The sequence below is a fragment of the Pantherophis guttatus genome, chromosome 1 (genome assembly GCF_059756535.1).
Source record: "Pantherophis guttatus breed Tessera chromosome 1, ASM5975653v1, whole genome shotgun sequence".
NCBI classification, from domain to species: Eukaryota; Metazoa; Chordata; class Lepidosauria; order Squamata; family Colubridae; genus Pantherophis; species Pantherophis guttatus.
Window position 1 is genome coordinate 225,778,789 of NC_142063.1, and position 12,971 is coordinate 225,791,759.

The 12,971-nt window shown below is 37.4% G+C and overlaps 1 protein-coding gene across 1 annotated transcript in view; it reads right to left on the reverse strand.

Annotated features, from left to right (window-relative positions):
- Positions 1-12,971, reverse strand: part of EYS (EGF-like photoreceptor maintenance factor) — a 765,120-nt gene that overhangs the window by 241,767 nt on the left and 510,382 nt on the right. Inside the window, exon 31 of the mRNA XM_087882471.1 lies at positions 5,286-5,436. Within this exon, the coding sequence (XP_087738597.1) occupies positions 5,286-5,436 (151 nt within the window). The remainder of the gene's footprint in view (positions 1-5,285; positions 5,437-12,971) is intronic.

Below are 12,971 nucleotides of genomic sequence, written 5' to 3' on the forward strand. Positions count from 1 at the left end.
AAAGAGGGGGAGAATAGCAGATATCTCCAGTGAATACTAAGGAAGGACTTTATTATGAGCCTTGGTGGTGCAGCAGACTAAAGCACTGTTAAGTAACACCAGCTGCCTGCAATTACTGCAAGTTCAAATCTCACCAAGCTCAAGGTTGACTCAACCTTCCATCCTTTCGAGGCAGGTAAAATGAGGACCCGGTTTGTGGGGGCAATAAGCTGACTTTGTATATAAAAAAAGAACACTGCTTGGGGGGGGGGGCGAAAGCCCTATTAAGCAGGTATATAAGGTATATAAGTATATAAGTATGAAGGCTATTGCTTAATGCATTGTAAGCTGCCCTGAGTCTCCGGAAAAGGGTGGCATATAAATTGAACCAATAAAAATAAATAAAATAAAATATTAAGATTGCTGCTTACATATTATTCCAGCGGGGAGACAATGTATTACCAGGGAGGGGGGGGGACCCAGATTAAAATGATATTGGTTTGCCCCCAAATGCATATATTAATGTTTACAGAAATAGGCAAATGTAGATACTGTTATAAGAACCATAGCGCAGTGGTTAAAATGCAGTTTTGCAGGCTAACTGCTGACTGCCAGCAGTTCAAATCTCACCCAGCTCAAGGTTGACTCAGCCTTCCATCCTTCCGAGGTCGGTAAAATGAGGAGCTGAGTTGTTTGGTGCAATATGCTGACTCTGCAAACTGATTGGAGAGAGCTGTAAAAGCACTACAAAATGGTATCTAAGTGTATGTGCTGTTGCTTTTGCTATTATAATTTAATACATCTGCAGATAACAGAGGAGATTGTGATTAGGTGACTTCCCACTGAGTCTGGTATCCAAGATGATAACTTCTGGTAAACATCTTCAGGTTCCTGCTTTCTTAAGAGAGTTTACATGTTCTGCTGTGTATTCTGGCCGTAGGATCCCACCTCACAATGTTCCTGACACTTGGCCATCCGGCCTTTGTTACAGCTTCAGCAGAGTTCACTACCTCCTGAAATACTCTGCTCATTGCTGAACAGTTTTCTTCGCATTAAGAAATGTCCCAGATATCCAGCTGAAATCTACTTCCTTTTAATTTAAACCCATTGATACTTGTTCTATCTTCTGAAGCACCTTAAAACAATTCTGTATAATAATATGATACATTATGTAATAATAATCTTCTCCATGAATACCCCCTTGTGATGGAGGATGATGATGCTTGGATGAGTTTGAGAGTTCTGCTGGAGACAGTGTAGTCTATCAGAAGAGTCATCCATGCCAGACAGGTCTTAATGGAAGAGCTAGACTAAGTGTATCAATCAACCCATTTAATATGGTGAGAAATCAAAAAAAGAATCCTACAATGGCTCAATCATTGCCCAGATCAACAAGGACTATATCAAAAGTTAGAGTTCTGGGCATCTGTCAACAAATGGACAATGGGACTCAGCAGCTATGGCTGTGCAACCAGGGTTTAGCCTTGTAGGTTTATCAAAGGGATTATAACCACAGACAAGACAAAAGTATATTGTGTTTGAAAATCTCACCATTATAGCCTGCTATTATGAAGCAGGGCTAACTTAAAGCAAATGTTTGAACTGTGGAAAAGAATTTATTCAGACTCAAATACTACCAAGCAATTATTAGCAGATCAAAGAAGATTCATTACCAAAAATAAGCTATTCAGGGATGCAGGTCTGGAAGAGATTCAGAAAAATTGTGAAAATGAATAGTAGAACAGATGAAACTCAGATAACAATATGCAGAATTACTAGCAGAAAGCAAAGACTGCCAGCATTGAAAATAGTGCCCAAAAAAGACCTGACATCTACAATAAAGGATGCTTGTAAGGATTAAAATAACATCCATTGAACACTCCAGTTGATTTGCCTACAGTACAGCATTGGTGGTTACAAAAGAACTTGGTAACAAAATTAGAAAACCAAAAGCAAAATCATATTTAATCCCAAAGTGGAAGATCAGACTGGAGCCAAGAAAGTAAAATCAGATGCAAGTAATTTAAAGAACATGAAAGAGCAAAAAACAAAAAAAATGTAAGAATCAAGAGAAGCCTAATAAGGATGGATAAAAGAATTTGAAGATGACTTTAGTAAGTAAGTAAGTAAGTAAGTAAGTAAGTAAGTAAGTAAGTAAGTAAGTAAATGGAAGAACTAATCATAACAGCAGAACTGGTTACAATTGAGTGAAAAGGATTAAAAACTGAACTTCTGGAAATAATCAGTTGCATGACTACTTTTTGTCCAATTACAGCTAAATAGTTTAATGAAATATTACATAAAGGAAATATTAGTGACTGATTAATAACTGGTAAAATGTAAAGTGAATACAAATAAAACTTGGCAATGTCTTACAACTGGAACATTTAAAAAAGAAACTGAAGGCTAGATTTTGGCTGCTCAAGAGCAAGGTTTTCAAACTAATGCGCAACTATGGCCAGAACTGAAAAATTATCAAATGATTCAAAGTGCAGATTATGCAAAGCAGAAGAAACAATAGATCACTCACTCATGCAATAAGATATAAACCACTACATAAAGTAGTTGCCAAAATAACCCATGTTTTATATCTGATGAAACAATTCTTATCCATCTATCATAACAGCACAATGGTTTGAAAGATAAATATTAGCAGAAGCACTGGTGGAAAATAAACTATGCTTTACAGTTTTCAGAGGCAATGTGAAGATGTTTTTTATTCTGATAAAATTTGCTCTGTATTGATTTTGGGTTGTATGTATTGAGCCTGTCTCCATTTTAATTTGTTCTTTATGCGTTGTTTATTGTTTATTAACTGTGCAATTGTGGCATTTTAATTCATATATGGGAACCTAATAATACATATACAGAATACAAGTTTTGTGTTAAATAAATAGTCAGTCAGTTCTGTAAGGCGTGCAAGGAATGGTGAAAGCAGCAAACAAAATCTTGATGTGGGTGGTTGCTAGGAAACTAAACACATATCTTTCTATCCAATCCCCCCCTCTCTCTCCCTCCCTCTCTCCCTCCCCTTTTGCCTCTCCATGTCTCCATCATGAACTAGTGTTACTGAATCACATTTTTATATCAATTCAGAAATATGTGAGGAGAAGGCATGGTGAAAAGAAACTTAAGTCTTTTTAAATGTTTGGTCTTTTTTAAAAAGGGTTTTAAAAATAAATATCATTGTAAAAAAATCAAAGCAACCACTGATTATTCATGTAGGAGAAAAAAGAGGAGCACATTTGATGGTTGTTGTTAGTGCCATTTGTTTCAATGTATATATTTGCAAAGTTTTTCTTTCTGTACGATCAACCAGTATTATGACTTGTAATAAAATTTCTGACTTGTTTTAGTCCAGTAAAGCTGCATCATGAAAACTCACACGCTGAAGCTGAAGTTCTCCAGGAATTAAATTCCCATCAGTTAAATTAAATTAAATTAAGCTCACAGATCTTTGCAGGAATTAAAACCTAGGCCTGCTTTGCGGAGAAGCTGCAGGCTTATTGCCCTTATTACTGCTCCAGATAGGTTAATCAGGAGGTAAAACAAACACAATGCTTTTAAAGTAATGCAATTCAGAAGATTCCTACTGTGTCCTTGACCATCCTGCTCTCCCCCATTGTTTCCTTCTATATTATAGAATGATTTAATTTCTTTAAAACTGTAGTGATGTCAGTGGCCAACCCATATCCTTCTCCAATAAAGGAAAGGGTTTGCTCTCTCTGACTCTCCCTTGCTGTCTCTGTCCCCCCTAAATCTATCTCAAACACTAAAAGCAGTTTGCTTTTGTTTTTAACAGCACATTACTTGTGTAGTTTAGCACACCAGGTGAGCACGCATTCTATGCATTTCAGATATTGAGTCTGCAGATGGAATATGCTAAAGATTTTCTGCTCAGACATTCCCCTGTTCTTCTGTTGTCTGACCAATGTGTTCATTTGGGGATGAGGGTGGGTGGGCTTAAACATATTTCAATTGTATCATTTGAAATATGTTGTGTGGTTCTGAAAGAGTTGTGTGGTTCTGGGTCTGCTTACTGCCCCCTAAAGCAGGGGGCAGGGAGGCCAAAAGGACATAGATAAGGGAGAGATGGATGGGTGAGGGGAGTTGAAGGCAGTCCTTCACCTTAATGAGGTTCAAGGCTGGAAAGGATTAGGGTGGGTACTCACTTAACAATCCATATTCTTGGCTAATGACCACAATGAGGAGTGCTGGGATTGCCATCATTAGTTGGTGCGGTCATGTGACATTGTGGTTTACAACTGCATTGATTTATAACAGCAATCCCGGTCCCAATTGGGGTCGGAGATCGAGAACTATCTATATGTACTCTAGAACACATCTTGATAATTTTTCTATCCTACAATGTTTTATGAAATCATATAGAACCTTTCTTCTCTCCCTCCCTCCCTCCCACCCTCCCTCTCCCCTTCCTTCCTTTTTCTTCTAGGAGGGAGGGGGCCTAGATAATGAAAGCAGCACTGTGTTGTCATGATAAAGCCTTGTCTCTTTCATGCAGGCATTGTAATAGCAAAGCGACGGAGCCTGCACTGTATGGCCTGACTTTTTCATCATTTTGACAAAAGCTTCGGAACCTGCAGATGCCACAGTCTATGGACTCCTTTAGTCTGAACCATATATAAAAGAAATGCAAGCCAGATGAACTGTAGGGTGAAAGCTAAATCGTCCATGTTAATTTCAAATAGGAAATATGGATGTTTATCCTATGTCCTTTTTTCATGAAGTATTTCCATTTATTTATTTATTTATTTATTTATTTATTTATTTATTTATTTATTTATTTATTTATTTATTTATTTATTATCAATATTTCATCCTGCTATTCAAATGTGCACTTGAATGGAGATTCAGGGTAGCTCATAATAGTGAAAAGAATGTGTAAGTCAATCAATTTCAAAGAAAGCATGAGGATAGGTCAACACGAAAAAAGAACAAGAAACAAGAACCTCATCTACTTTCAGTGGCCTTGGAAGCTAAGCAGAGTAGGAGCTCATTAATTTTGGAAAGAAGACCACCAAGAATAGTAGGACTGTAAACTAGATGTTGAAAAGTTGAAAACTATCCCAGGGGAGATCCCAAACTGCTTCTATATTATAGTTCTGTAAACGTAGTTACCAGGAGTCAAGATAAGCTCAAGGGTGTATTTACCCTCCTATTAGTAAATTCACACTGTCTATGGTACAAATGCCATCCTACAAATGGACCTTAACTTATTGCTACAAGAGTGTCCATCTTTTTAAATATAAGGCACTCCAGGTGTAGCACAAGATTAAATCTCTTACCTGCTTTGTTGCATAGTGATGTGGTAGGCCACCTATAAATATTGGTCCTGTTGGCTGCCCAATGAGAGATGACCAGGGATTGCCGATTCTGGACCTTTTCATAGTAATTCCCGGGATAGTCATGACAGCCTCACGTGTTTCCAGATCTTGCCTACATATATTTGGAAGGAGGAGAAGGAAAGACAAGTTTTAAAAGTGAGCTCAATAATCTGAAAGAGTTCCTTGACAAACTCATTACAATATGTCCATAAAAGGATGGATATTCTTTGATATACCACCTCTAAATTAATAGCAATTTAAAGGTGACTGAGAAAATGACTGTAAAACACACACACACTCCTTTTCTCTTGTTTTGAGCAGCTTTTCTAAAATATGAAGTTAATCTACCATTATTGTCGCAATTTTATATTACAAAAGAGTAAAAAATAATTTACAGTTTAAAGTATTTTGTTACAATGGAAAACATGCCATCTGATTTGTTATTACTATTTCTAAGGCTGCAAATTGATAAAGCGTCCTTTTGCTCAAAGTACTTCACGTAAAAATCATTCAGAAATATGCCAAAGTAAAATAACTAAAGCAATGGACTTCTGCTAATTTGTTAGACTCATTAAGATTTAAAGCTTAAATGTCCTTGTTCACCATACATTCTGATTCTGAATCTTTCCATTTGGCTCCACTCATACTTAATAAATATTTTGGATCATGTTTTGTCAACAACCAATAGAGGTTATCACTGAACAGTTGGTAACCTTTTAAAAATATTTTGAAATACTTAGTTATTCAGATCTCGGAGAATACATTATTTCTTAAGCTAAAGGGATCTAAGAAATGGAGATAAGCTTGTGTACCCTATCACATAATGATCACATTCTTCTGCTAATAAATCAGCCCTCACCAATCGTACAACACAAACAGGAGATGCCAACCAGATCAAACTTCTACTCATCTTTGAAAAAACTGGAGGTGGAATCAATGTCTCTCACTCATGTTCCTTTTGTTCCAACTTGTCTTTGAAACCACCTGCTATTTTCCACTGGAGAAACAGCTTGCTGTGCCCCCACTTCTGATTTCCATTTCAATTTTCCTCTTTTAAATGGGAATTTTAAATTTGGTTTTAAATTATTGGGGTTTTAAATATGGTTCAGCCAAATTTATTTAATTTGTTTTATCTCTATTTTAAATTTTGTATTTATATGTTTTCTTTTATGGCTGTTCACCGCCCTGAGTCCTTCGGGAGTAGGGCGGTATACAAATTTAATAAAATGAAAAATGAAATAAAATGAAATTGACCCAACTCGAAGAAAAATTCTGAAAGACAGCTTTGTTAACAAGACCGTCCTCTTGGTTTGTTGCCACTGATCAACCAAGCCAACTGCAAAGCTGAACTGTACCCATGGATAAGAGGAGGCTTTTGGGGCTTCTCAGAAGACAAATGCTTGGTTTGCCATTTGTGAAATGATTTCTTCTAGGGCAGGAGTGCACAAATGTGGCTCTTTTACAATCTGTGGACTTCAGCTCCCAGAATTCCTGAGCCAGCTTGGCCCACCCTGTTCTAGGGGATGAAAATACCATGCAGAATAGATGTTGGAATCGCAGAAGAAGAGGATAAATCAAGAGGAGGAGGAATATGGGTTAGTTTGGGAATGATTTGCAAATCAGACAGTTGGCAATGCTGATGTCAGAAAGAAAGGGAGAGAAGTCAGAAAGAAAAGGGTGTACAGTATGTTAAAGATGAATAATTGATGGTACCACTTACTTTTACTTTGACCTAGCCATTGCTTATTTTAGCCCTGTGCACAAATTAATATGTAATTCTAAACTGATCATTTCCAAGGAACATCTTTGTCAAAACAAAGCAGAGGAAATGGAAGATTTTATGGAATAAATTAGAAGCGGGGAAAAGACAGCTGGGAATTAACTGAAACCACTTTGAATGTGTTTGCATAATACCTTACGCTTATATAAGGTATTGACTTGTATAAGGTATTTTAAAAGAGCATATCTGACTGTCTATCTTGTATGGTTGCCCATTTATCCAGAGAAATGTGGGGAGGTGAACAAAATAAAAATATAACAATCCATTTGTTAATCGAAGTAAGGCATTATAGAAATCTATCCATATATGTAGATATAAATAAATACTTTAGGGATTCCTTAAGATCTTCTCCAGATATTGAGATCTTATGTGACTGAATGTGCACTGATAACATCTGGACCAACTTATCAAAGATCTCTTGAAAGAAAAGACAGAAAGAAAGAAGTGAAGCAAGCTATTCCATCAGTTCTGCTGAGGGATCAGCTTCATTATACAGTATCCCTTCTTCCATCAACCATCAGGCTGCAAAAAAAAGGAGAGATGGAACCAGGAATATCTAGTTCCTTCTCTTCTGGAAACAATCTGAACCCATGTTCAAAATGTGCATTTTTGTCATTTAAGAAATAGTGCTTGAGTTAGTTTTCTTCCTTCTCCATAACCTCGCATCTATGCTGATCTTTCAAAGAACTGTTTTGGGCTGAAGAACAGAATAAACAAGGATTGAGAGAAGGGGCAGCAGCATCAGAGACAGAATTGGAGATCTAGAAGAATAATAAGAACGAGGGAGGGAGAAGCAGGTGTAAAGCCACCTGCTCTGTGCATGCACAAAAGGAAGAAAGATGTGAGATGGCGGAGGCAAAAAAGCTGGAGGACATCAATCAAGAACATACATCAAGGATGTGGAGTGAGACAAAGTGGGCACAGGAGAGGGAAACAACCTTTTTTCTTTTTTTCTTTTTGCACTTTGCTGCTAGAAATGAAGCAGAGCTGCCTAGGCAGGTCATGTATACTGGGATTTACAGCCAAATATTGGCTTCAGGCCACTGCTACTTGATAAAAGATACAGCAATTTGTCTGAGATGTTTTCAGCATAACAGCTGTTATGTATGCATTTGCCTACAAGCAAGTAATATTCTGGAATTGTTTCCTTGGGCTTTCTGTTGGTAGGACAAGATGTTAACAATTCAGGATTCCGGTGACCAGTTTTTCACCTTGTGCTTGTGTAGTTTTGTACCCTCTGATAAGGTTGGATTAAACATTTCTAAGAGAGGATAAATTAAAATAACAATCTTCAGAAATTATTCTTTAACATTTGCAGCAGATACTACTGCCCGGTAGTTCATGTCTAGCATAAGTATCCCATCAAGCTTCTTCTACACTCATTGAATAGGGTGTTTTATTTTTGTGGGCTCAGTGATGGCGTCCTCCTTCTCTTCATTCAGTCCTGAAATGTATGCACAATAATTCAAGCGCTCTTGTGGGTTAAGCCGCTAATAACTGTGCCCTAACAGTAATTGTGTAGCTTCATCTTTTGTGCTTCCCATAAATATAATAATTAAACATTGGCCTTCTAATTATAACCTGGATGATGAGATCTGTCCAAATGGAGCTGTATTCAGCGCCCAGGGCCATTCAAAATTGGATGGATAGAAAGGTCAGATGATCTGCTAATACGCCATAGGGAGAAAGGGTGACTTAGCATAACAAAAACATTTGCAAGCATCTCCAAACTCATGTGTGTGATGTCCTATTTAATGGCATTTGTCAGCAAGTACTGACAATATATTTTAGACTCTATGGCAAAATCATTTAAAAGATAATGAAACATCAGATTGCCTTTCCTGCCAAGCTCGTTAAATGTTACTCTTACTAAGAACAACATTTCTCACTCTTTTGGACTCTGAAAGAATGTGGTCCTGTTTCCTGAATGCACTGGTCACTCTCTATCATAATTGTAGACAAATATGGCATTTATTTCCAATCCATTGTTTGGTGCCATTGAAGTCATTTGTAATATTATTAGCTGTGATCATCATAACCATCAATCTTAAAAGAACCCAAGTGGCTATAATTTTAATTAAATTGAAATGCTAATGTCAATAGGATTTTTTTAAAAAAAAACCATACTATCTACAATCTGTAAAAATTATTCATCACCCACAATATTGGAGCAATAATAGTCCATTATTTCATCATTGGAGTACATTAATCATTGTTGTCCCTGGTATTAATATTTCATCAGTCACTATGAAAATTTATTACTTGTGTAATTGAACATTCTTTGGGCATATCTTTCTATACTTTTTAGAGCGCCAGTATGGCCTTTTCCTGACTTTATATATTTAGAAGGTTCAAAAGAATTTTTATGTCACTGCACATTTCCTAGCTCAAGTAACACATAAATTAGATTTCTCTTTCAGTTTAAATAATGCATGTTATCAGATCTGCGGTGAAATGCCTAGCATTGAAAGAATCAGTCTTTCTTGCTGACTTATATTATTTTCACATATATATGTTCATAAATCTGTTTCTACTGGTATATTAAACTATTTTTTTAAAAAAAAATATGTAAATCTGCATTTAAATAATATTTAAATATGAATTTGAATATGCTGATAGATATAACTGATTGCGGGTATGCTTGTTTGAGTGGAGAATTGTACTGCAAATGGTGAAGAACTCCATATACACAGATCAATTATTTTCACTACTTTAGACTAGAGTCAACAATCAGCTTGATTTCTTTTGTACAATAGTGTTCTTATGTTCTCAATCAACTTGGGACTTTTTTTGCATTTTAGATTCATAATCAAAACAATCATTTTCCCAATCGCCATCTTTCAGTATATAAATAAAAATAGATACAAAGAAATAATCTGTATGATTATTAGAAATAGCATGTTTGTCCACATATTAGAGAGTAGATATAGCTGTCAAGCTGTTTCATTCTGCTATAATGTGTTTGCCTCTGCACATATGTGCATTTAAATAAATATTTTTTAAAAAAACACAATCAACTTGATTTCTCTCTAAATGTCCATGAGGGACCAGAAGTGTAGAACCCTTCTTAAGGATTATTTGTGACTCCACTCTATAGCAGCAGTTATAATGAAGACGACTTATTTCTCTGACTCTATTATGTTTGCATGACTTGTTTTGTATTGTATAACACTGCCACTATCAAGATGTTGAGGAAGGGAAGCTGAATCATTTGTTATGTCCAACTTTCATTATTTATCCCAAACATGGTTGTACAGATTCATCCAGATTCATTGAAGCGAATCACCGGGCAGCAGAATGGGACACCTCACCAGGAGTGAAATCTAAAATTTGTTACTACCGGTTTTGTGGGCATGGCTTGGTGGGGGGGGGGTAATGTGACTGGGTAGGTGTGGCCAATTTTTTTTTAACTTTTAAAACCATTTTTTACATGTAAAACCATGTAAAAAATGCTTTCAAAAGGCTCTGATGATACAAGCTGAATTGCCTGATTAGCAGGCAACTCAGCTGGGATCGTCAATGCCATTTAAAAGAAAAAAAAGTTTTTTTTTCTTTTCAATGGCTCTGGCGATCCAAGCTGAGTTACCTGATTAGCAGGCAACTCAGCTGGGATCGTCAGAGCTTGGATCGTCAATGCCACTTAAAAGAAAAAAAGTTTTTTTCTTTTAAATGGCTCTGACGATCCAAGATGAGTTGCCTGATTGGCAGGCAACTCAGCTGGGATCGTCAGAGCTTGGCTCGTTAGAGCCATTTAAAAGAAAAAAAAAGGCTCTGATGATCGCACAGCTCAGCTGAGCATGGGGGGCAGGGGCAGGGATTTTTGCTACCAGTTCTCGAACTGCCCACTGCTATCGCTACCTACTCGCCCGAGCCGGTCTGAACCGGGAGCATTTTACCCCTGTACCTCACCATGGCCAACTGACGGTGAGACAACTTTTGTGGCCAACACGTCATGGGACAACTCACTGAGAAAATTGAATATGGGATAATTCACCAATCACCATGAGACAATTCAATGTGGGATAACTCAATGTTCTCTGTAGGACAAGTCAACACAGCCAAATCACCATGGGACAATTCAACACCGATAACAGTGGCAGACAGCAATACAGTTATCTTGCACTCAGTTATATCACACTGCAATGAGTTGTCCTGCAGTGAGCTGTCATGCGGTGAGTTGGTGGCAGTGAGTTGTTGGTAGCGAGTTGTACTAAACTCCCGGGAGGAGCCTTGGAAACTGCCTGTTCTAAACATTATACATTCTTCCAGTTTGAATATTTTAATGGGTAGAGATGGGAGATTTGGATGGGGTTCTTTCAATATGCTGACAACACCTGGTTCTGCTGCTCTCTCAATCTAAGAAATAAATAGCACCTTTGAACATTGCTTATAATTCATGATGAGCTGGATGAGGGAAAGCAAGCTACAATTATACCCGGGCAATATGGTAGTGTATTAGATAATGAGAAAGCTGAATCAAAACTATTTTTAATAGTTTTAATAATATCTGCGGCTTTTTGTTTGATTTGTTGATTTTGATTTTTTTTTCTTACTTCCCAGTGTCACATTTCAATCAGGTGGCCATTTAAATGACTTAAATAGGAAAAAACCCCAAAGAAACAAAGTCAGGTGATACTCTTGGATGGAACTGCACTCATCCAGAAATAGAAGGTTAAGAGTTTAGGCCTTTGCCACCACAGCTGTCACTAGATTTGCAAGTGAAAGTTATGGGAAATAGCACATTAGCACAAGTGCTAACAAGGGCTAATACAATAAGTGTGACTTGAGCTCCTGAGCTCCTCAAAACTAGCAATGGTCATCAAAGTGGCATTCCACTGAGTCAGGGCTTGGGTTCATCTAGTTTAATGCTCTATTTTTATATAAAGTGCTACTTCATGATCATTTAGGGTCATTTTTCATGGAGACTGCTTTCTACTGAAGTTGGGACTTTCTATATACTAAAAATGAATTAAGCCACTGAGTTATAGGGGTTCTTCCTATATGCCTTTAGAAATACAAATAACCCAACCTTCAGTTTTAGTAGAAAAAATGTGAATAACTCATGGTGGCAATATGGGTCTGATTTTAATTAATAGCTTTCCACTTTTGAGAGGGGTGGTGATACAATGGCTCAATGATGCTGGGCTTGGCAGCTGGAAAGCCGACAGCCCCGGTTCAAGACCTGAGCATCATGTGATGGGGTGAGCTCCCGTCCTTGCCTTAGCTCCTGTCAACTTAGTAGTTCAAAAACATGCAAATGCGAGCAGCTAAATAGGCAGCACTTTGGTGGAAAGGTAACAGTGCTTCATGATGTCATGGCTACTTGACCACAGAAACATTTTTGGGCAGCACTGACTCAATGGACACTGAAACAGAGATGAGCACCATCCCTATAATCAGCAACAACTAGTGGAGTAAAAATCTGCAGGGATTCCTTTACCGCTTTACTTTTGGGAGACGAGCAAACTGTTGGTCACTCTCTTCTCTTTCCTTCCACATTTCCCAACATTAGTACCTTCTCTAGAGAGCCTGGTCTTTGCCTAATGTGTCCATTGTGAGATAATTTGAGCCCAGTCACTTGTGCCTTGTCTGAGAATTCTGTGTTAATTTATTCAATAATCCATTTGTTTTCATGACTGTCTACAGTGTTCTCAGGAGTATTCTCCAACATCAATGTTCAAAACTGTCAATACTGTTCCTACATTGCTTTTTCAAAGCCCAACTTTCATAGAGTGTAACAAGCAATACCATAGTCTGCACAGTTCTGACCTTTGTAAATATAGATGCATCACAGCATTTGAATATCGTTTCCAAGGCTTTCAAGGCTGTTCCACCAAGTGCAAGCTTGTGGCACATGTATTGATTGC